The sequence below is a fragment of the Lissotriton helveticus genome, chromosome 5_1, assembly GCF_964261635.1.
Source record: "Lissotriton helveticus chromosome 5_1, aLisHel1.1, whole genome shotgun sequence".
NCBI lineage: Eukaryota > Metazoa > Chordata > Amphibia > Caudata > Salamandridae > Lissotriton > Lissotriton helveticus.
In genome coordinates, this window is record NC_136065.1 from 1,804,164,045 (window position 1) to 1,804,190,326 (window position 26,282).

Genomic DNA, 26,282 nt, shown 5'->3' on the forward strand with positions numbered 1-26,282 from the left:
CATGCTAGTTATTGAAATATCAACACTAGAAAGCATTTGATTAATTTCCATTATTTGGTTTAATGCAATGACAACACTTACCTTGACCTGTTTGAATGGCAGGCCTAGCAGTATACTTGGGTTTACTGTAACCTAATTCACTGCTTTATATCTTGCAAGTAATAAGATGCTTTTCCCTTTGTCTAGTTAAACGTTGTGGTGATTTTTCTACAGCAACCTGCTGTTGCAACATTCCACCTACTGAATATCGTTTGTTTACAACCACACACTTTTTTGGATATTAGATTCCCCATGTTAGACTAATGTTCTGATGTGTTACCTTTGCCTCAAATTGTAAAGCGCTCTGATATCCTTCGGGATCAAGTTAGCGCTATATAAAACTTTATAAATAAAATAAATAAAATAAAGCCCTGATCTTATTGACGAAGCTACGTCCTTGTCAATGGGCGGCAGACATGGCAATGGGACTGACGGTTGCTGATTGGGATAATATCTTAAAGCATATTGCTCGCACCACCAGGAATGCAAGGTTTAAATCAATCCAGTATGACCATCTTCACAGAGTGCATCTCACTCCTAAAGAATGAATCGCATGTTCCCAATGCGGTATGCCCACGATGTAACGCAGAGGGAGCTGATTTTATCATATGGTATGGGAATGTCCTTTGCTTACAATATACCGCGAAACGGTGGTGCAACTCATTAACGAATCCATAGGTCAGAATATTAGTAAAACTCCTGCGATCTCCATGCTTGGGCTCTTCCTTATGGCCAAACCTAATGTTGTAATGTCTAGATTTCTTGACCTAGCCTTAATACTGGCTCATCGTCAAATCTCTATGTGCTGGAAATCCCCAGCTGGAACTGGTCTTCAGGGTGGAGAAAGGAGTTGCTTAAGTGGGCAGAGTGCGAGGGGGCATCAGTACAAAGAAGCATGGCGAGGGCTGAGGAGTCATGATTACGTACGGGCTTGGGAAGCAGTGCTATATGATTGGCCCCCAATGGATAAAGCAGTGAAGATTCTGCTTTTGTCGGTATCGGAACACATTAGGATTAATGTTTCTGTATATTGCAAGAATGCCTTTATGGCTATTGTATAGCGGAGATAATTGGCCCTCATACCGTGGACCTTATTAACGAGTAAGAATACGAGTACACTCCACCTTTGGCGATGGTACCATTATATATATACAACTGGGTGGCTGCTCCAGTGGTGTTTTGAATTTTGTTGTGTGTTTTCAAGAATTATTTCTATAAATGTATGAAACATACTTGTTTGCTATTTGGATAATGCCACACATTAAGGACATCAAAAAGTCTTGGACCATCACAAGTAATGTCTGTGTCTGTCGTGATTATATTAGAATGTGGACAAGAGATGAGTATATTGGGAAAAATGCTTATTTAATTGAAAATGCTACATTGCACAATCAATAAAATATGTTTAAAAGAAATCGGTAAGAGTGAGATTAAAAAAAAAGTTTGGGGGGTATATTTCCCCCATTGACTTCTATTGAAAGGAGGAGAATTTCAGGCGGGAGAAAGATAAATCGGGTCTGTCGGCATGTATGCTTTTCCATTCTAGTACCTTCCAGTGGATAGTCGGGCCAGCCTTTACTACAGAGAGAAATACTCCAAAGTAAACATTTAAGCAAAATGAGGTTTGACTTTTCAAGTTCCGTGTATTCCCTGGTGACTGTGCTCGTATTAGGACTGTCTTTAAAAATAACGCAATGTCATCCCGTTACAGATCTGGAAAGGGTTAACATGAAAAGGTTTGTCCCCCTGTTGCACCATAGGGCTGCATTCCCATCGAGGGTCACCAACTTATCCCTGCCTTCAGAAATGCGATTGGCAAACACTTTAATCTCCGGACCACTTTGAAGGGTGTGGGCTCTGCACAATTCTTTTGCAAAAATATCTTTCGCTTTGCCCTGGATGGAACCAAAGGCGAAGTGAGGCATCCGCTATCAGCGGGGGTGCTTCTAGGCAGAGTAAATTCTTTTTATGGCCATTCTTAACTTTGAACCATGACTTGCAGATCACAAGACAGTAGCCAAGAAACACGGCAAGGATAAGGTTATATGACATACCTGGGGGGGAGGGGGAGGGTGCCGGAGAAACCAAACTCAAAGAGATTTGTTTCAAAGAGGAAATAACAAATGAGAAAGTGCACATAAGCAATAAAATAAGAATGCAAAGACCGAAGGAAAGAAAGATAAAACTGAAACATGATGGAAATAAATACACAAAAGAAGTACTGAAAGTACAAAGGAAAGATGGAAGAGAGGAAAGAGAAAGAAAAGGAGATGCAGGAAGAAGGAACTAACGAAAGAATGATATGAGAGCTGAAAGAAGGGCATCAAGAAGAGAAGAAGTCAAGAACCAACATTAAAAAGAAAAGTGGAATGAGAGAAAGAAAAGCCATGAAAATTGAATTAAATAATGAAAAACGAGAAAGAAAGAATTAAAGATGGAAGGGAAGAAGAGCGATGAAATGGAGGAAGGACGAGAAACAAACAAAGAAGGGAAAGAACATGAAAAGAAAGACATAAACTAGGGTAGAAGGACAATAATAATGAAGGAAGGAAAAGGAACGAAATAAGGAAAAAAGATCGAAGAAAGAACGTGAAATAATATAAAGAAGGACAGAAGTGAGATGTGGATTGTAGGAAGCATGGATAGGAGGAAAAAGGAATGAAGAAGGAATGAAGGCAACATAGAGAGAAAGGATAATAGAAAGCATGAAAGAAATATGATAAAAAAGAAACAAAGAATGATTGATGAATAGATGGAAAGGAGATAATGAAGAGTAAAAGGAGAGAAAGAAAAAAAGATATCAGAATGAAAGAATGAATTAAAGAAGTGTCTATACTCATAAAGTGTAATTTGTTTATCATATTATGTTAAAAGCATGCTGTAAAATTCCTCGGTTTGTACCATTCTTTTCAAATGTTCCTAAGGGAGAACAGTTCTTGTGAGCTGCTGTTCATTCCTGTCCCGCTCCCAACACTTTTATTTGCAGAAAAGAAGGTCATACCCTTTGTTCCTGTCAGAGCCAAGGCGCTTTAAAGCGCTGAACAAAAAGTTGCTTTTCATTTAACCAATCCGTACCCAGTTTCTTCAACAAGGCTATTCGCATGCAGGATAATTTACTGTACACATTAGGGTGCAACCCTATACTCTAAAATGTATATCTGTGCTAATGACTGACCTTACTGACAATCAAAATAAAAAGAGCTTAGAGGCGCTTGCTTAGAGCACATTGCATACATAAAATGATCACCACAAAATGGAACACATAAGTCTAGGTACATTGTGGAAAAGACAGCCAGAATGTAGAGCAGATAATATAGGTAAATAGAGAGCAGAACTTATTTTTGGGGTTCCAGAAGAACAAACTGTTTTAGGAGGTCCAAAATGGAATTGATCACATAGTGAGAAGCAGCTGTATTGCAGATCTGTTGTATTGCAACATTTATATAGCGCGCTGTACAGTGTGTGGTTGAAAGTATGTTACCGTTTTTTTAATCATATGTGAGAAGCGTTTCCATGTTGTACTTCATGACCCCCTAGGTGCAATTATCATATTATAGGATGCAGCGCTTAGAAGTGTGATGGGTGAAGAAGTGTGAGAAAGAGGCACGCAGTTGGTTTTCAGTATGCTGGCAGCTTTGAATAGCTCTGCAGGTATGTTATTTCATATGATTCTAGTCCACTTAGCTAGTTACTGTACTGGATTGTCTATTCCGAGATATTTTGGTATACATTTATGGTCCTGAGCAGGCATAGATTGATTGTGAGAAATGGTGAGGTTTGATTGGATGGACTTTGTTAATATCATGCCATATCTGATTATTGTTGTGTTAAGGAGTGGTCGTACTATGTAGCTTGTTGGGACCAGCAGGGGTGGACTACATTAAAGTCCTCCTTTTTTTCAGCTACAGGTGGCAAATTGCTTCAGTTATTTCACGCCTATTCCGTTAATGGGTGGGGTTATTGCTGTAGACTGGTCTGGTACAGGATTTTCAGAAATATAATTTTAGAGATTAAGGTAAACATGCATGTGATTTATAGTAGGCTGTGCTCAGTGAAAGGAGGCATGGAGAGCAAGAGAAGTAAGTAGAGGGCCATTAGAAAAAAGGACAGTAAATAATCCAAAATTTTAACTCAAGTCAGTTTTTCTAGCAGGGTTTTTAGGAATATTTTAGAGCCTTTTTGAGATGGCATGCAATTTTAGGATGCAAAATTGTAGCAAGAAACGTTATTTGCATGCAAATTAGTGCTATATTAGGTACTTTTGCTAGCACCAGAATCAGATGAACAGTTTGTCTTCTGCTAGGCCACTGATAGATCATCGCTTCAGCTAGGACAGCTGATATGCATAGGGGTTGGAAGTGTAAAGTAATAGTCATGTATATAGTGAAATATCATGAGTTTAGGCTGCACTTAAAGAATTAGTGACCTCATGATCATATCATAATGAGATTATATACAGAGTAAATAATACAACATTGTAAAAGAGATTCTGCAGATGCTGGATTGGATGTTTGATGATGTTCACCTTTAAAGTTTGGGTCACAGTGTTAATTAGCAAAGAAATAGGGGGTCCATTATGGATGAACCTGCTTTAGCAGGGCACAGGTTTGGGGTGAGGGCAGCCTCCCCAGACCGTGAAGGTTTATTTCCAGCATTCCTTTGGACACAGCGTGGAGACCAGTCACTGAAATGAGGGAGAATGGAGACAGGACTCCTCTTTAAAATTCAAAGAGGGCCTTGCTAGGAAGGAGCTGCTGATTACTTTTTTGTCCTGAGCAATGCTAGTTTGGTAGAGTTAAGTGTGAGAGGTGGGACTGCAGATTCTGTTGTTCATGGTGAGGACGTTTCTAGGCAGAGCTTTTCCTTCTGTTCCTCTGATTGCTGGTGCAGTAAACCTGATGATAGTCCGGTGCAGGGATTTCACACTTCATTTTGCCTATGTTGTGATGCTCCAGATTGGAGACTTCCCCAATGCTACCTGCTGGGAGAAGTATCACTTCACTCAAAGGCTGTGCCTGGAACAGAACCTGAGAATGTGGGGCCAAGACTACACGCACATATTATATAACCCCACCAAGTTTCACTCTCTCAAGCTATTTACCGGCCGATATTCATGCAAACCTTAGAGAAATATGTTGTTGTACATGTGCAATAAAATCACACACGTTCAATTGGAAAGTGCCCTTAGCCATACAAGTGGGCCATCAGTTGAACTGTCCAGCATGTGCGGATTTTGAAACAATTGCTATTAAATCGTAGCATTGTTAGAGCGCTTCCAGCTTGTTACCCCTACAGACTAAGATGGGCATTTTATAGCCACATAAAGTGCCATGTTGGAATCTCAAAACAACACAAAATTATATCAGTTTGTGGCTCTTTTATTAAAACAAGTTAGAAATGTGTTTCTCCTTATTCTTTTATCATTATTACATACATCTTGAACCAATCAAGATCAATTTTATGTTGGGACATTAGCACGTAACACATGTTCAAATGCAACACTTGTGGTACTGGTAATGACCGGAATAAATTGGCTGTAATTTTTTTCAGTGGTATAGATAAAAATTGAAACAATTGCACCCTGAGGAAAATATGCCCTGGTTGCAACACTTTAATGCCAAAAGCAATTGAAATTGTTATACCGCAACATTACAAGCTCTCAATTATCAACCCACATACAGGGTTTATTCAAAACCTTAATTTCAGATCATCACAAACTATGGATTGCAGTTCATCAAGCAGGTGGCAGAATTCTTATCCCTGCCGATCCCAGTGTCCCCTTCCTCAAGACTTACCTGTATCTAAGTCGCTTCAAGCACATCTCTGCACACATGGAAGTACTGTGCCCTCTATGGCTGTCCGGTAACACAATAATGAAGGTATCTTAGAAAAAACCTTAATAGATTGGAGGGAAGCACATAATTATACATATAACTTGGGAAGAGATGTACAGACAAACATTTTTCCTGAGGAAAAGAAAGTATTGGAAGATAAAAATTTGAGAAAGGGATACCAGAGAATAAGTTATTTTTGAGGAAGTGCGCAATGGACCAGATAATTTGTGGAGCCAATTAGTGGAGCCAGGGTTGGTGGGAGGCCTATAATGGAAAAGTTATCTTTGGGAGATGCATTATGGGACCGAAGAGGCTAGTGGTCATGTATTGAATAGATAGCTTGGGGTACATTTTTGACTAGTTAGCATGGAGAAGCAACATTATTAAACAAATAACTTAGGAGGCACAATATTGAGAGTTATCTTGGGAAAGTTGCATTATTGAGCGGATAGATAGAGGAACAGAGAGCTTGGAAGAGGCATACTGTTGAACAGATAGGGTGTGTAGGTACCCCATGGATCACTCGCTCCAGCCTTCCACTGGTTCACCTCTGTCCAGTCTGCCCGTCCAGCCTGTCAAATGCTTTGCTTGAGCTTGGAGAGTTCCTTTCTAGCTGCCGGGCACCGAGATCTCAGTGGAAGCTTAACCAGGCTTTAAGATAAACCACAAGAGAAATCAGAGTCTGAGTTTAAATGATCTTCAATTATTCATTTAATTTGAATGTAGCTCGCTTCTGGGATAAATACCTGCTTGTCTGGAAGCGCCATTGAGATGGGTTTTAAAAAACAGAATAATGTTCAGCTTTCTAGTGCATTTCCTGGAAGTCTAGCATTTTAAGAGCAAACATTTGCAGTACAGAGCAGGAGTGGCCTTTAAATATGCGTTGACTTTCCAGTTGTGTGGCAGAAGTGCGGCAGTGAATGAGACCATTAAAAGAGTGCTCCGCTCACCTGCACCCGTAATCCTGCATTGTTTGAAAACCTAGCTGTGCAAAGAGCAAGCAAACACAGCCCCCATTCAGTGCCACGTTTACCCAGTACAAACAGCAATAGATAGCAGGCTTTTCATAGCTGTTTTTTTTATTAAAAGACACGCAACCAAGGTATCTGGTACACTCAGGAGATGCCCTGTGCATAGAAACGGGCACCATAGACTCCATGGACATCATACAGGGACTGTGTGGGCGAACGGTGAGGGTAAACGCGAGGGCGCCCCTCCAGCACTCGCTATTATTGTTCATACGCCTCGCGCCACCGTTAGACCCTTGTTTACCCAGCGTGCTCGGTGTTTGCCGGGCTTCCTACAGGGAGCGTCACTGCGTCAGGCGTCGTGGAGGGACAGGCCCGCGTGCCATTGTTCTTTGGGCGCGTGGGTTTCCGAGGAAGGAGGCTATTTGTGAAATACCGCTTATATTTTGTGCTAGGCTCTGTCAGAGATGTATTTACTGCTTCCAGCATGCCAGAACAAGCCTGCCACCCTTTTCATTTATACACCTCTGCCCCACAGGAGCAAACCAACACCTCTAATCAGTACCTGAGCCCACGCAGAAAACATTTCCAACACAGCCGGGAACCTGAACAGCATAGTGTAGCAGAACAGCAGCCACGCAGTGCTTCGAAGAATCAGCGTCAACTTTGGAAAGAACGTAGGGATATACGTTCCCTGCAGTTAGATAAGAATGCTACACTGTTACTGGGTGAAATTTGCTCTTTACGATGAAGACATTGTTTTAATTTGATTGTAAATAAGCTGCAGCTCGCTCTCTCTCTCTCTCTCTCTCTCTCTCTCTCTCTCTATATATATATATATATATATATATATATATATATATATATATTACATCGGTTTCTGCAAGAGCAAGAACATTTCATTTTAAAACCATCACGTTTCTAGTCAAATCAACATGTTGATTTGACTAGAAACGTGATGGTTTTAAAATGAAATGTTGCCTCGTTCCGCGTTTCATTACTGAGGAAGGCCGAGTGCCGAAAGCGCGTTTTTTTGAAAATAAACTGACTGTGAATTTACCCTGCGAGTGCTGCTTCCTGATTCCCGTACGAGTGCGGTGAGGGGCCCTTGGAGCGGATATATATATATATATATATATATATATATATATATATATATATTGAGAGAGAGATGTATATATATATTGTATTATATTTGTGCCAGAGGGAGGAGATATTAGCTAGGATGCTATATGGTAATACTCTCATTCTGTGTTGTTGAAGTGCCGGAAGAAGTAGATGCTGCCTCTACCTGGCTCAGCGGTTCTCATTTTATTGAGCTCTTAAGTATGACAGGCTGAGTCAACCGACCACGAATCGAAACTGTGACTTAAAAGTGTCATTCCATGGGCGGGCATTTCCCCAATGGTTTGGAGGCTTTGGAGGCCGATTTTGAAAGCTGAAAGTATACAAATGGTTTTGTCGGGTATGTACTATTTCTTTAAGTTGTTCTGAATACTAAACAATATATACATTTCTTTTTTTTTTTATTTCCGAAATTCTTTATTGTATATAGAAAAATATAATTTTACATACAAAGCAATTTTATCAAAGAAGAAAGAACATATACATTTTGAAGTGAGTTCATCTAGGAAAAAAGAATGTAAATCCAAACCATCTGGGGTAAATCAAAACACATTTATAAATTATTTTCATTTATAATTACCCTGATTTAAATTATGGAAAGGCTGTACAAAGTACAAAATGGTGCATCAAATGTGAAGAAAGGTGACATTCAGTGCTCAGTAATATGTGTGAAGGTGTTAAATATACAGTGGTGTTTAGAAGGGGACAGGGAGGGGAAAGGAGGAGGGGAAAATGGCCAGTAGTACAAGGTTTTTAGGAACTTCTGGGGACCACATCCGTTGGTCTTCTCGCAGAGTCCTTAAAGCTGGTTCAAAGGATTTGAGTGTCGACGTTTCAACCCTGGATAAGCCCTCTCAAAGGGTCAGTGCGGGTCTTCATCAGGACTGGGAAAAGGAGGGGGGGGCGGACAGCCTCGAAGGGGGCCCAGATAGGTGCACCCCGGTGGGGTTTAGGCAGAGCGACCGGTTGGTCTGTGGCTGGCAAGGGGTACTGTCTCCCTTGTTGGGTGTGTCTTTAATCGTAGAAGTTGCTCAATTTAATGCAATCAATTAATTCGTGAGTGGATAATGTGGGTAATGTGGGAAGTGTGGTAAATCCTTTGTAATGCTAAAATCCAGTGCCCAAAGAAAAACCCATTTCCCAATGGACCTGATAAAGTGCAAGAAATACACCGTGCCCACCAGCGCCAACCACTTTCTCATTCGAATAGAGTCAGTTGTAGCAGTTTATCAGACACTCACACAGTAACTTATGCGCCACACTGTGGTCAACAAATCAGCCTGCCTCTTCCATTCTCCAAAACCTTTGTCCGTTGCTGAATCTTTGGAACCCGCCAGTCGTAGGTCATTATGTGACTTGTGCTTTTTACAGAATCATTTAACATTTTTAGGTAGCTTGCAAAATCTAGATTGGGTTTTAAATTCCATTGTTGGTTCCTATGCAATAGGCTATTAACAGTCGGTTCCTAACCCAAAACTCTTATGTAGATTACAGAAAGCATAGTTAACACCTCCTTATCTGCAGGACTGCTTGCCCTGTAATGCATTTTTAATGCATTTAACATACAGATTGCTGACAATTTTTACATTTTAGTTCTGTTAAAGTTCTGATAATTGAGCCCCAAATCCAAAGTTGAAGTGGTTTACCCCAGAACTTTCATAGAGAAAATGCAAATACAAAAGTTAGAGGCGGTATTGTAGGACTGTGCTCTTTATATATGTATATGTCACACATATATATACATGCACATGTAGGTTCTACTTCCATATTAATGTCATGTTTCTGGAGCTGTTGACGTCTACCGCTCTAATATTTTATTGCCACTTCGTCCTTTAACAGGCTTTTGAGTAACTTGTGTTCCCTCTTATTGAGTATACATGTTTATGAGTGGTGAGATGTAAGACAATACAACAGGTTTAGGTCCAATTTACATAGTAAGTATGTTTATATTAAAAGGTTGAGGCACATGTACAAAAGACTACACATGTTGGCCTCACATCTACGCTTTCTTTCATCTCTTTGCAGTTTCAGTGATGCATATTGAAGGAGTCCGGGAGGGACACCAGTCCGAGGGGCTGCAGAAGTATGGTCACACCTTCCCTGAGAAGCAATGCCTCACCATCTCCTTTAAGGGCAAGCGCCGGAACCTGGACCTCGCTGCTCCAACCGAGATGGAGGCCCAGCTATGGGTCCGTGGCCTGAATAAACTGATAAAGCGAGTGGAGGCCATGAGCCAACGGGAGAAACTCGACCAATATCCTTTGCACTGTTTTGCAGCTATGGCGCCTGTATACAGCACCATGTTGGGTAAGACGTGGATGGGCCCATTAGTGTTATACCTCATTAATTTATGGCCCAGTAGAGTTGTTAAAGTAGCTTTCTCAATTCCCTCGCTCCCAAGAATGAGACCAACTCCTATTTATGTATTTGACAAATGGCACTTTAGCGCCACTAGAGAAAAACTGTTGGAACAGTATTGCAATAAATAGACTTTTGGGCAAGAAGTAGGTGGATACGTCACCTATCCTTACTCTGCCAAAAGAGTGTATCAGTAGCCCTTTATGCACAGTAAAGCATCCATTCAGTGTAATGGTGGCATATTGATTGTTTTTTTTGGCACTATCCCTTCTTCTGTGGAGAGAGCTGTGACCAGAAGTGATGTTCTGACCAGCACAATGCAGGATGGTGCTTGCTAGCTGATGCTACAGCATGCTTCTTGGGATATAAGGGGACATATTTGCATGTCCGAGGCCAGCCAGGTCATGAAAACCCTGGGTGCCCCCCCCCACCACAGCCTCTCCATACATCCGCCATCTTATACCTATGGTACAGTGTCTCGTAAGCCTTGCCCCCTCCCTTTCGTATCGCTTTGTTCGCCCTCCCTCAAGGGCTCATCCAAGTGGTATCTTCCTAACCTCTGAAATTGACCCGTTCAGGTTGATCATCCCCCAAATATTGCAAACTCAACTTCTGTCCATGACTGTACCCCATGATAACTGCACTGTGCTTGTGTAGTATTAAGAAATCTGACCATCACCCCCGCAATATGAAAGAGACGCTTTGCTTGTACCTTGACATCTGGGCATTATTATGTACTTGCTTTGTGTGTTTGTGCAGCTGAAGGGATTGTTCAGTGGAGAGTCAAAAGCTCGGTGAACTTCAAAGCAAGGATCTGATTCCAGAGACGATCCCACCCTAGAGAGAGGTGAGGGAGCGTCACCTAGGCACTGGGTGGTCTTGCGTGCTTCATAGCCAGGTTATGCAAGGCTGGACCAAGCCTTGATGCAAGAACAGCTCAGGGTGTGGATGTTTTCAAGGCTGGACTTCAATTGTTTTAGAGCCAAAAAATGTGCTGATGTGCTGTTACACCCTCTCACCCCCTGCTATCATGAAAGGCTCCAAGTTTGCATGTTTACTCTGCATTAAGTATTACTAATGAACCTTTGTTCTCAGATCCCACGTTTGACATTGCCATTAATAAAACTTTCATACGTCCGGTTATGATTATTTACATGCTAAAATAGGGCTAATTTTTACTTATTCTGCATTAAAAAAATTGGCAGTTCCAAGTGCAAGTTTTTCAGTGTTTTTTCTTTTCCTTTTTAGGTCTCGCCTCTCAATGCGCATGCGCATTGAGCGAGACTATAGGGGCTTAAACAAGGTTTACCTAGACTGGCGATTTGATGCTGTGCCTGTGCGCTTTTAGGTCAATGCGCAAGCGCATTGACCTAAAATGCACGTGCACATCATCAAATCGCCATCTGTTCCCCAGCAGCACTCCTCCCACTCCTTTGAAGTGAAGCTTAGCTTCACTTCAAAGGCCCCTGCTACTTCACACCCTCATCGCCGCTCTCCCCGCCCCGCCCCATGTCGCATTTCTCCTCCCCCCTCCCCACAGCAATGCCCTCCGTCTTGTTTCCCTTTGCTGTTTTATCTAGCATAAACTCGATACAGAGGTGGGCGCTTTACATAAGCATCAGTTACATTACAGGAAGGCACATTCAGCCACATATAAGCTTGGCATGCATTCCTTACACTCTACAGAGGTAGAGTTTGGAAAGTGAGTGTAGGTATGTTATGCAAGTATGTCTCATGTAGTTGCACGGTCCATACATTACAACGGGAGCATGAACTTGTGGTCAGGTATAAATTGCATGCATAGACTTGTATTTTTTTTGTTTATTTACATAGACATTATTAGTCTGTTCAGATCCCTGCAATCTGCTGGGCTTGCTTTGCAACCACGCCGCCACCGAGGAATGCTTGTTTTTTCTACTAGTTTGTTTGACTCGAATGTTTCTTAAAACCGGGCACGATGTATCGCCATCTGGTGGTCAAGTTGATGCTCCACGTGTTTTACTCGTACCTGTTTTCTACAAGATTTTTGCTCGTCGGTAAATCCGATTTGCTTCTTCTACAATCAAATTCACCCGATTACTTTGGCAGTGTGTAGTTTAATAACGTACGCGCCCATTGCCATATTAGAAATAATTGCACTGGTGCAAAATATAGAGTAACGCCATTATTTTTCTCTTTGTAATATGATAGAAAACTGCACATACTCAAGACCATAGTACAATAATATATTTTGTACCAGGTCAAAGGGAAGGCTATTTACAAAGTAGGTAGCCACCACATCCACCACCAACAAGTCCACGACAACCACCACCGTGTCCACCACCACCACATCCACCACCACTACGTCCACCACCACTACGTCCACCACCACCACATCCACCGCATCCACCACCACCACCACATCCACCATCACCTCCACATCCACCTCCACCACCACATCCACCACCACATCCACCATCACATCCACCGCCACATCCACCATCACATCCACCGCCACATCCACCGCCACATCCACCACCACATCCACCACACCCATCACCACCACATCCACCACCCCATCCACCACCACCACCCCATCCACCACCGCATCCACCACCACCACCGCATCCACCATCACCACATCCACCGCATCCACCACCACCGCATCCACCACCACATCCACCATCACCACCACATCCACCATCACCTCCACATCCACCACCAGATCCACCACCACATCCACCACCACATCCACCACATGCACCACCACCGCATCCACCATCACATCCAGCACCACATTCACCACCACCGCATCCACCGCATCCACCACCCCCACATCCACCACATCCACCACCACTTCCACCACCACTTCCACCACATCCACCACCACATCCAACACATCCACCACCACTTCCACCACCACCGCATCCACCACCACCACATCCACCGCATCCACCACCACCACCACATCCACCACCACATCCACCATCACCTCCACATCCACCATGACATCCACCACCACATCCACCACCACTTCCACCACCATCACCGCATCCACCACCATCACCGCATCCACCACCACCGCATCCACCACCACCACATCCACCGCATCCACCACCACCACATCCACCGCATCCACCACATCCACCATCGCCTCCACATCCACCATGACATCCACCGCCACATCCACCACCACATCCACCACCACCACATCCACCACATGCACCACCACCGCATCCACCACCACATCCACCACACCCACCACCACCACATCCACCGCATCCACCACATCCACCACATCCACCACCACATCCACATCCACCACCACTTCCACCACCACATCCACCACCACCACATCCACCACCACCACATCCACCACATGTACCACCACATCCACCACCACATCCACCACCACATCCACCACCACATCCACCACCACCACATCCACCGCATCCACAACATCCACCACCACCACCACCACCACATCCACCTCCACATCCACCTCCACATCCACCACCACATCCACCACCACATCCACCACCACATCCACCACCACATCCACCATCACATCCACCATCACATCCACCATCACATCCACCACCACTTCCACCACCACATCCACCACCACTTCCACCACCACCACCGCATCCACCACCACCGCATCCACCACCACCACATCCACCGCATCCAACCCCACCACATCCACCGCATCCACCACCACCACATCCACCATCACCTCCACATCCACCATGACATCCACCGCCACATCCACCACCACATCCACCACATGCACCACCACCGCATCCACCACCACATCTACCACACCCACCACCACATCCACCACCACATCCACCCCATCCACCACCACCACATCCACCACATCCACCACCACATCCACATCCACCACCACTTCCACCACCACATCCACCACCACCACATCCACCACATGCACCACCACCGCATCCACCACCGCATCCACCACCGCATCCACCACCACATCCACCACCACATCCACCACCACCACATCCACCGCATCCACCACCACCACCATATCCACCATCACCTCCACATCCACCATCACCTCCACATCCACCACCACATCCACTGCCACATCCACCGGCACATCCACCGCCACATCCACCGCCACATCCACCGCCACATCCACCACCACATCCACCACCACATCCACCACACCCACATCCACCACCACCACCACATTCACCACCACTACATTCACCACCCCATCCACCACCACCACCACCCCATCCACCACCGCATCCACCACCACATCCACCATCACCATATCCACCGGATCCACCACCACCACCACCACATCCACCGCATCCACCACCACATCCACCACCACATCCACCATCACCACCACATCCACTACCACATCCACCACCACATCCACCACCACATCCACCACCACCTCCACATCCACCGCCACATCCACCACCACCACATGCACCACCACATGCACCACCACCGCATCCACCACCACATCCACCACACCCACCACCACCACCACCACATCCATTGCATCCACCACCACCACATCCACCACATCCACCACCACATCCTCCACCACTTCCACCACCACATCCACCACCACCACATCCACCGCATCCACCACCACCACATCCACCATCACCTCCACATCCACCACCACATCCACCGCCACATCCACCACCACATCCACCGCCACATCCACTGCCACATCCACCGCACCCACCACCCCACCCACCACCACCCCATCCACCACCACCACCACCCCATCCACCACCACATCCACCACCACATCCACCACCACATCCACCACCACATCCACCATCACCTCCACATCCACCATGACATCCACCGCCACATCCACCACCGCATCCACCACCACCACATCCACCACATCCACCACCACCTCCACATCCACCATTACATCCACCGCCACATCCACCACCACATCCACCACAACCACATCCACCACATGCACCACCACCGCATCCACCACCGCATCCACCACCGCATCCACCACCACATCCACCACCACATCCACCGCATCCACATCCACCACATCCACCACCACATCCACCACTACATGCAACACATCCACCACCACTTCCACCACCACCGCATGCACCACCACCACATCCACCACCACCACCACATCCACCACCACATCCACCACCACCACCGCATCCACCACCACCACCGCATCCAACACCACCACCGCATCCACCACCACCACCACCACATCCACCACCACATCCACCACCTAATCCACCACCGCATCCACCACCGCATCCACCATCACTTCCACCACCACATCCACCACCACATCCACCACCACATCCACCACCACTTTCACCACATCCACCACCACCACATCCACCACGACCACATCCACCACGACCACATCCACCACCTCCACCACATCCACCACCACCTCCACCACCACCACATCCACCACCACCACCACATCCACCACCACACCCACCCCCACATCCACCACCATCACCACCACATCCACCATCACCACCACCATATCCCCCAGATCCACCACCACCACATCTATATGTATGTGTGTGTGTGTGTGGCTCTGTGTGTGTGTGTAGGTGCAAATGCAATGTTCTTGGATTTTCGTCACAATAAAATACACTGAACATAATCTTCACAAAAGTTATTTACAAACGTTTAAGCTATTGCCATTATAAATTACAATAAATTTTATTTAAGTATTAATTATTTACAAAATTAAAAGCCATTGTTATTTGTAATATCAATGCATCTAAGTCATGTAAATACAACACACATTGCATTACAAATGCTATAGGTGTCACATTTGCGAAAGTTAAAACTATTGACATTGTAACTGACAAAGCTATTAATTTTGCTATTTTCAAAACCAACACATAAATAAAAAGTGTCATTTACAATACCAATCGCTCAAACTTTCCTAATGCGAGACCTATTGCATTTCCAATGCTTGTTTTCTTTGTCCTCATTCTCCACCCTGGTCGCTCAATTAAATCCCAGAGAGAGTGACACACTGCCTCAGTACACTGGATAAATAGGCATATAGAAAGGTGACCTTCGCCTATCAGTGATGTCAGAACCTCTGGGAATTTTTTATTCGGAGACCTTTACGGGGCAGCTTTACTGGGCATGTTTCCAAACAAACACCACAGGGCGCAACCTGATGTGTCAGGATATGCCTGGAAAAAAAAAGGAGGGGCAGCGTAATCATTGGACAGGGGAAAAAAAAAACATCCATCGTCTCACTGTTGTCCCCACTTCAAAAGATTCCAAAAAGCTCTTTTATTTTGGTTGCCCGATCTCATTAGGTCTAGCCTGGAAACCTGCAATACTGATGCCCGCCAATCAAGAAAGGAGGGTAGCGTAAAGTCCTACCATTTTTTGCAAATTTCTCTCCTAGCCAGGAGGATGGTATAGAAAAGAAGATATTTAGCAGGGCCTATAACGCTCTCCATCACACCAAATATTGCTAATACGGGATTGATTGTAATGGGGCAACCAAGCAAATTTGACAATAGTCTGCTTATAGAGGCCCAAAAGGGAGACAGAGATGGACAATCAAAAAACATATGAAGATCCGAAGCAGCTATTGCCCCACACCTCATACATGATACTGGAAAGTCATTTGAGCATTTTGAGAGCCTCTGTGGTGAATAATAGGCCCTGTGCAGGGTGAAGAGGTCATTCCTTCGGAGCCATGCTGGTTTGACAGTGTCCCACAGTGTCTTAAAAGAGTTAAGCCAAAGACTTCCCACATCCTGGTCCAAGAAGGAACTCCCCCAAAGCTTATCGGCCAGCTGAAATTCGCCATCAATCTCATCTAGAATAGTATGGTACCAAAAAGAGATTTCCTTTTTTGCTGGCATTTTATTAATGAGCTGAAACTCAAGATAGTTACCTCCCCCTACTGGGAATCTACACTTGGTGGTAGTCTGTGACTGGGCCCAGCTAGCCATCTGTAGGTATTTAAACCTGGAGAGGTTTGAGCCAACCCTGTCCCTGAGGGATTCCCATGGAACAAGAACCCCATCTACAAACAAATCACCCCAAACCTCCACACCTGCCTCTCTCAAGGGCAAAACCAGACTGTCCGTAAGCCATCCCGGGGCCCCAGGTGAATCCCACAGAGGTGCCATTCTAGAGAAATACCCTAGGATTACAGAACTAAGCAACTTGGCCCATGTTCTAGCTATGCCCTGTAAAACAAGTTTTTCAGTGTTGTATTCATGACCAATAATATGAAAGGCCAATGATATCCATGTTTCTTCAGTCATCATGTATATAAACAAACCCAATGCATTTCAGTACATATATAACATCTTCAGGGATATCTATGAATAAAGATTACAAATAAGATCCTGAAAGCAGCTATTCATGTTAAATCCAAGCTCATAGTTTTATCCCATCAGTAAATTTACTGATTTATTCTTGGCATGGGATCCACATCCTCCATGAAGTATCCCCAAATTAGCAAACAAACCAAGGTGCTGTCTCTCATATAGTGAGACATTCTTTTTTTCAGAGATGCTGTTTTTTCAGAGAATCAAGATTGTCTACTCTGTCCATGTGGTACATCCATGAAAAAGTAAGACTATGTTTATCATTGCTTACTAATCCCATTTCTATTTGTATTATTTATATGCCAAATCAAGTATGGCACTAAATATGTTTACAAGACACAATCAGGTTGTAATAACAATATATTACTATGAACATAATTAAAAGAAAGAATAAGGAGGTGTCAGAATGTAAAGAGGGATGCTTCCCAAGGCCGAGGCCTAATTTACTTTGCACAGGATTCAACTGTGTGGTCCTCTGTAGTAGGCCAGGTAGCTGATTTTAGGGCTTCCGGGAGAAGTGTCATGCTAAGTACACATTCTGCCTCAGATGCCAGCTGGCTGAGTGCAGCAGGTGCCCCTTCCCCTAGTTCCATAAAAGCCTTTGTGTGCCAATGTCTTTCCTTTGATGGAATATATGGAATGCAACTCCTAAAGTATGCTCTTCAGCCATACCACAGCAAAACACCTATGTTGCTGTGATTTTACAAACAAGCAGGAAGCGCAACACAGCACATGTGAAGTATTTCAGGGAGAGAGCAGCAAACAAATGAGAGAACTATAAAAGACACACGCTGTCATAGTGCACTAAATGAAAAAGAAAACTGAGGCCCAGATGTAGGTAATAGCAAATTACCGAATGATAAATACCGAATTTTACCGATTCGATATTTACTAATCGGTAATTGCTATGTTGGTAAAAAATTCGGTAAAAATACCGAATCGGTAAGATTCGGTAATTACCGAATCTGTATTTGCCATTGATTCCTATGGGCCTTGAAGCCCATAGGATTCAATAGCAAATACCGATTCGGTAATTACCGAATCTGTAAAATTACCGATTTTACAAAGGCGACAGGGTGTCACTTTGACAACCTGTTGCACCCATGTTTCTGGCTTGTGTGCCATGTGACACACATACATGCCCTTAGGGCATGTCTGTGTGCCACATGGCACAGGTGTACATGCACAGATGTGCATGTACACTGGAATTCGTTATTTACCATGTAATAGTATTACATGGTAAATAACGAATCGGTAATGGCCTGTGGCACTGTTTTCAGTGCAACCTACATCTGTATTTACCGATTCGGTAAATTTACCAATTCGGTATTTTACAGAATCGGTAAATTTACCGAATCGGTAAATATGCCGATTCTGTAAATTAAGCCTACCTACATGTCAAATCCCAAATACCGGTTGGTAACGGCCGAAATCGGCCGTTACCGACCGGTAATTGGCGACCTACATCGGGCCCATAGTTCCCTAAATGTGAGCAGAGGAAGGATAAAAGTCAGCCAATCAAAATGATCATAAGGAGTTTATACTTCAGAGTAGGAACAAACACAAGAAGAGGACGGAAAACAGTTGAATAAGAAGCAATCAAATGAGATTGACAATAAAGCTGCAGTTACCGGAGTGTTTTCGTGGCTCCTCCAAGCTGGGTAAGTTATTTGGTCCTTCCCATGATCGGTGGGGAGGTGGGGGTGGGGGGGAGAGTGCAAAAAGTCCTGATACTACTCCTCAGTTACAGTACAGGCCCTTAGTAGTCAGCATAGAGGCCTCTCTCCTCCGGTGACAATCCTGACCAGGTCACACTTCTTGCTTAGTCCCACTGGCCCACTCTGGCAATAAGGATCACCTTCTCTCCACTGCACACAGGCTCCGACCCAAATGACACAGCAGATTTCTTCACAGTGGCCCCTCTTGGCATACCTGGTCTCCGGAACACCTCTTCAAATGAGCTATGTCTCCTCCGGTGACAATCCTGACCAGGTCACAATTCATGCTTAGTCCCGGTGGCCCCCTCTGGCAATAGGAGTCACCGTCTCTTCACTGCACACAGGCTCCGACCCAAATGACACAGCAGATTTCTTCACAGTGGCCCCTCCTGGCATACCAGGACTCCGGCTCACCTCTGCAAATGGCTATGGCCCACTCAGAATGGCAGTCGTTTCTTGGCGCCCCTCCTGACATATTGGCTTGTAGGCTTTCCACGGCCCACAAACTACCGTCCACTCGGTAACACAATCTCTTTACAGAAGCCCCTTCCTGGCCTACTAGGTCTCCAGTTCCTCAGTGCACACAGGGGATAACCTGTTCAGTTCAGAAACAATCTCAAATCACTTCATAGCTGTCCTCCACTGGCAAAAGCGGGTTGCCAACTTTCCCTGCATATGGGCAATGACTTGATCAGTGCAGCAGCTAATTCGTCATACCTCGCTAAGGAATCAACTCAACAGGATTCTCCACTGGCCCTCGCTTCCTCCAAAGCTCTCCTCTCCCTCACAGGACACTATCGTCATTGGTAAGTAGGCAGGCGCTGGTGATCCAGTGTCCAGGGCAGGTGGTCTTGAATTCCCTGGTTGATATCTTCACACCCAGCTGGAATACTAGCAGACCTTGGCCATCAGTCCTGACCACAGGCAGATGTCTTTCAGAGCTTCTCCTGCTCACACAGCGTGACTGACTGCTTGGCTGTTAAAAATGTTTAGGGTATCAAGTTCCCCTTCTTATAGTGTTTTGAAGTGCCAACTGCCCTACCCTCTCTTCCTCCAGAAAGCAGCCTGTTGCAGCAGCAGTGACTCCAAAGCTGGTAGCTCCACAGTGCAGGTTATGGGAGTGATGAGGAACACACACCTGGATGTCAGCTACAGTGATATGTGTATCAAAAGGTTAGCCTGGGGCCTCAACCCTACTATTTATGACTCTTTTATCATCCCCAACTCCTACCTGAGATGTGTCCAGACTCCTTCCTTGTGACATCTCTCTGAATGAAAGAGCATCCTTTGAAGTATACCAGGGGAGCCTGGCCAACCCTCTCTCCAGTGTGTCCCACCCAGCCTACAAGAATGCAGACATCCTGTCTGGGGGGATTCCTTTATCTCCTCTCCTCATGCTTGAAGCACAAAATGGAACCCAGCCATGTATTGTAACACTCACAGGTACACATACACCCAGCACATGCATATAACATGCATGCACTGCACAGTACTGCATTAGCCCTGTATTGTACTGTTCTCAGGCACCCATACACCCAGCACATGTATATCACACATGCACTATGCTGCACTTCACACCAAACCGATGTAGACCAAGGGTGAATTCAGCACACAGCAGCTGAACTTTAAATGAGTGGGCCTGTAGGCCTCACTATAGTTACACAGGTAAAAAGGAACTGTTGACTTCTATTGATCACTACACAGTGTGTTTTCACCACTGCGCTTGTGCTGCATAACTCATGGTAAAGGCCGTAGCCTTTCACCACTATGAGGGTAGCGCTTTAGACACCCCTCCCGGTCAAACAACATGTCAGTCCCTGAAAGAAGCCTATGTTATGGCGCACACGCATGACCCGTGTTTGCCTATTACAACAAAGCATTAGGGATCCAGACATTAATACAGTTGGGGCACTCAGGGCAAGGGTATACATCCATTACAATGCAGAGGACTTTTACATCCCCACAGCTACCAACCTAGGAGGGTAAGTTCAGGATCATAGGTAGGACCCTGGCGTACCACAGATAGTGAGTAGGACCTTCCCACAGACTTTGGCCCCTGGCCAATGCTAAAGTCCCAATGTCTTCCTGACAAACATTCTTGGCTGGGAATAACATATAGGTGAACCCAGCTGGAGATGCACTTATTAGTTGTTGCCTTACCCTTTTTAGAGATACCTCCCAGAGTAGGTGTATAACACCTCTGTGTATAGTACCCCAGGAAAGGAGGAGGTGTGCCCCTTCCCATGGTGGAGGAGAGGTTGAACCAGTGCTTAATTTGTATGAAAGTAAGAGCCAGGGTCTTTCTTAGGAGGTCACTGCAGCTTGCACCTCCTATGGCCCTTGCCAGCGCTGCAAATGCCAGACCAGCACAACTACTAACCATCACACGCCTACAAGTGTGACAATTTGGCTATTTTAGACAACCTAAATCTATAAGAAAGGCCTGAGCATCAGGTATTATACAGTTTTAATGTATAGTGAATTAAAACCTCTGAGAGAGAGAGAGTGTGTGCAGGTGTGTGTTTGTGTGTGTGTGCTGTCTCAAATTAGACAAGTAGCGCCACCATGTGGTGTACTGTCATAAGTGCCGCCTTTGTACATTAAGTGCCGGTGCCAAGCGCTGGAAACCACTTGCTCAAACTAAGCACTGGATGGAGCGTTACCTCACCATGAGTTTGTGTCAACCACATGAAGGGAGAGAATGTATATGTGGGGAGCATGGATGAGTGTGGATTTAGCAGGCCTCCTAGAGAGTTATGTTTGTGTACAGTTGTGAGTTTGGCCTGCTGTGACAGGCACTTGTTAATTAGCCTCTAGAGTATCACACCCACCAGGTGTGTATGTGTGATTTCTTCGTCTTTAGGGGATAAACATGCCCGCGGACCATCCTGTGACTGTAACAGAAATGCGTTGTGTCCTTATGGAACAAGATGCACATAGAACTAAGATGTAAGCTATGCCATATACAGGTCAGAGCACACCTGCCTCATACATAGAGAGGTATGCAGACAAGGAGGTACATAGTCCCAGGGCTGTATCAATCCTGCATATGATCATTCCATTTTCTTATACATTTATCTTTGTCTATATACTATTAGCAGCTATTATTTCCATCTGAAGCTATCTGAGCAGAGGTCACCCCAGAAAGGTGCCTCAAGAATTCATTGTGATGCCTTGTACAATCTCTGTGCTCTACGCTTGGTGAGGTGGTAGGTGCAAGGTCCAGTGCAAGAAGACAGTGCGGCTGGTATGTTCGTTTTCCTTAACTCCTCTGCATTTGGATCAGGGACTACCTGCATCAGGCTGATGAGAACAAGGACAACAAGATGAGCTTCAAGGAGATCAAGAACATGCTTAAGATGATCAACATTGACATGGACGATGACTATGCCTTCCGCCTCTTCAAGGTACCCGTTCTCCCGGTCTTCTGTCCTATCTCCCTGCCTTCATCCTACCCTCCTGCCTGTCTGCAGTGCTGTGCACCTGCGTCACCTCTTCTCCCTGCCTTTCCTGAAGCCTTCAAACCTTCATAGCACTTCTTCTTGCAACATTGCTTGAGTCCTTATAACCTTCCACTTCTATAAGGCACCTGTACTGTGTGCATTGCCTGGATTCTGCACACCTTCACCCATCTATGATACCACTTTTCTTCTCCTACCACTTTTCTGTGATAACTGCTTTCTCTCCATTTTTGAATTCTTGCACACTTTTCACACCTCTTTGAAGTCTGCTTTCGTATATTTGCACATTCCCCCTGCTTTCTGGTCACCCTTTGTCCATTTCTAAATTTCTCATGAATATTTATAATTGCCACCCATACAGTGCCTAATTTGTAGAAAAAACACGTGCTCGGTCCAAGTTTTGCTAAAAAGCATGCGGTTGGTGCTGTCGAAGGGCAGGGTGCCAAATACCAAGGCTGCTTTGCTGTTTTGATTCCTTTTTAATCTACCACAAGACACTATCTGCCTCTTTATCTCACTCTCGCAGCTTCTTTTTCATCTCAGTTTCTTCCTTTGTCACTGTTTTTCCGTATTTCCAATTTCTCCTCCATTCAGTGTTTTTCTCTCTTATGCTCTGTAAAAACAGTTTTTGGAGGAAAAATAAGTGCGAGTCTCCAAAAATGAATGCTGGTGGGCCCCACCTACGAGCACCGGCTCAAACTAAGCACTGCGCCCATCAGACTTCTTAAGGCGCCCACTCTCCTCTTCACACTCTTGAAGATATCTCCTCTCCACCTCCCTCTCGGCCAATCCACCTGCCTAAGTCTCTTGATTGACACCTGTTTTCCACCTACCGCTGATCCTCCGCTTCAAGGGGCCTGCGCTCCACCTACCATCTTCTATTCATGCCTCTTGAAGGCTCCGGCTCCCCAACAGCCTCCAGTCCCCCTCTTCAAGATGCCTGCTCTCCACCTACCACCCACCTTCAAGCTACCTCGAATCCTTCCTTCCAGGCAGCCCCCCTCCACCTACCTCTAATCCTCCCCTTCAAGGAACTCGCCCTCCACTTAACCCTAATGCATCCCATCAATGCTGCTGCTCTCCACCAGGTGCTACACCTACCTTCAATCATCTATTCAGGCCTCTTGACGGCTCCTGCTCCCCACCAGCGTCCTCAAGGCGCCTGTCTCCACCTGCCTCTAATCCTCCTCTTCAAGGCGCTGCCCCTGCCGTTAATTCGTTTGCTTCAAGGGACCTCCTGTGTACCAGCCTTTAATCCTTCGCTTCAAGGCGCCTGCTCTCTACATACAGCCTCTAATCCTCCCTTCAAGGCGCCCACCTCCGCGACCACTTAACCTTTGCTTCAAGGGATAGGACTATTTTCAAGTGCCTGTGTACACGTCTGTGCTGTGAGATTTCATCTCACTGCACGGATTTAATCCAATCTGATCATATTTTACTTCAAAGCATTATAAATGGCGACGTGTGTTGAAATGTTTAATTTAGGATTTGCTTCAAGGCACTCGTCCACCACCGCCTTTGCTTTTGTCTCTTAGAGGCACGTACCTTTATATACCTGCCTTACTCCTTCAAAGTTTATACTCCTCTTCTAATGTTTCCATAAACCCAGAGTTTTAATACTTTTGTGTATCTTCTTCTTTAAATTTGCTCCACCCGTCTCTTACTTCAGCTCCTTTTCCCCATTTCGTTAGAGTCTTTCAGACACTTTGCTTTTCACTTAATTTGCTCCATCTCTCCTTTCTGTCCTGACTTCCACACCTTCCTTGTTTTCTGTCACCCTCCTCTCTTACACATCTTTCAGTTCCCCATTGGAGTATGGCTTCTCCTCCTCTCTGCCAATTGATTGACCCTTCATGGATTTCAATTAAGTGCAGCCTTGGGCAGCAACTCGTACACTTGGCTTGTTCTGAGCTAGTCCTGACACTGTGCTCACTGCTCCTGGCCTCAGGGGTCATGAAATCAACAGCAGCAGGGACAGAAAGTGAGCATGACACAAAGATTCGCACTTGCTCAGTTTCCAAACCTTGCCCCCCCCATCCTCCCCTGCTCCCCTCCTCACCCCCCCTCGCCTGCTCCTCAGCAGCAAATAGGAGCCAGTTAAAGGCACAGATGGGACAAGCAGTCGGCCCTGTGATGTCACTGGGGAAGGAGGTGTGGGATGCATTTTTTGCTACCTCTAGCATTTTGACGAATCAGCGTATGTGGTTCTGCTAATGAGGCCTGTCCAACTTTTGGGGGGTGCACTTCAAACACGTCTTGAAAGGCCGCACTCTGTTCAAGTATTACCTCTTACTATGAAGAAAATATTCCCTCTTTTATAGGAACCCCTATTCGATAGAGGGTTCAAAGTTTGTATAATATACTGAAAGAAACTGTAGTCAATATTTGTAATCCAATACATTTTATGTAATGGACTTCAATTCAATCCGAAGCTTTTTTTTCAGCTTCGACAAGGAGGCGAACGCTTGTATGCCCCATCGATTCACTTAGGCTATCCTAATCGTTCAAGTGATCCCTGATGAAGGCGCTACCCCTCCCCCCCCGAAATGAATTGGATTTTGGAAAATTGAAAGGATCATGATGATGGCATTTGAAAATTATATATCAATGGTTTGAATTGAAGTCCATTACATAAAATGTATTGGATTACAAATATTAACTACTGTTTCTTTCAGAATATTATACAAACTTTGAACCCTCTATCCAGCCTCGGATTGGTAACGCGGGCATTCGGGAAATGCCCGAGGGGCCGGTGTCTGAGTTCCTGCTGTGGGCTGCTTTTTTGAGCAGTCTGGGGCCGATTTGGGCGGTGTCTCTATTTTCTGAATACAGCCAGCGGCCCAGTGGGTGGCTGAGTGGCCTTTCAGCAGGAAGATGGGCACTCATTACCACTCCCCGCCCACCAACACCGCCGGTCCCCCACCCCCGGTTTAGCAACAGGCAGAGGTATCACTCCCTTTGTCTCGCTGGCCGGCCCATTAATGTATGCACATACTGAGCGGGGCAGGGGGCCTCAGTAGAGGTGTCCTCACTTGTTTTTAGGTGTGTTTCACTAGTGTAAACTAATGGGTGCATTTTTTTAAGCCCCCTCCTTCTTTTTAATACAATTACACTGAAGCAGTGATTTGAGGAAAGGCATTAGGCAAATGGGCGCCGATTTAAATCCGACCCTGCCTCTACGAATAGAGGACAAAAGATTGGGCACAGGGGGATTCAACCCAATGTGCAGGGCTGATCCATCGATCTTCTTCAACTACGCTCAAGATCAAAGAGCGATACCTCAGAGCACATCAAACCTTACCTACCCCAATTAAACCTTTCATTTAAATTAGAGGCTGTGCACAAGCACATACCCACAATTTCTTTTATAGGAACACCCAGCCTTCTGTTTATAATATGTAAAACATTGAAGCATTGTTTTAAGAAAAGT

At 45.2% G+C, this 26,282-nt stretch overlaps 1 protein-coding gene across 1 annotated transcript in view; it reads left to right on the forward strand.

Moving 5' to 3' along the window:
* PLCD3 (phospholipase C delta 3) overlaps positions 1–26,282 on the forward strand; it is a 379,382-nt gene that overhangs the window by 230,855 nt on the left and 122,245 nt on the right. The window contains exons 3-4 of the mRNA XM_078645134.1: positions 9,992–10,220; positions 22,669–22,798. Coding sequence (XP_078501260.1) covers positions 9,992–10,220; positions 22,669–22,798 — 359 coding nt within the window. The remainder of the gene's footprint in view (positions 1–9,991; positions 10,221–22,668; positions 22,799–26,282) is intronic.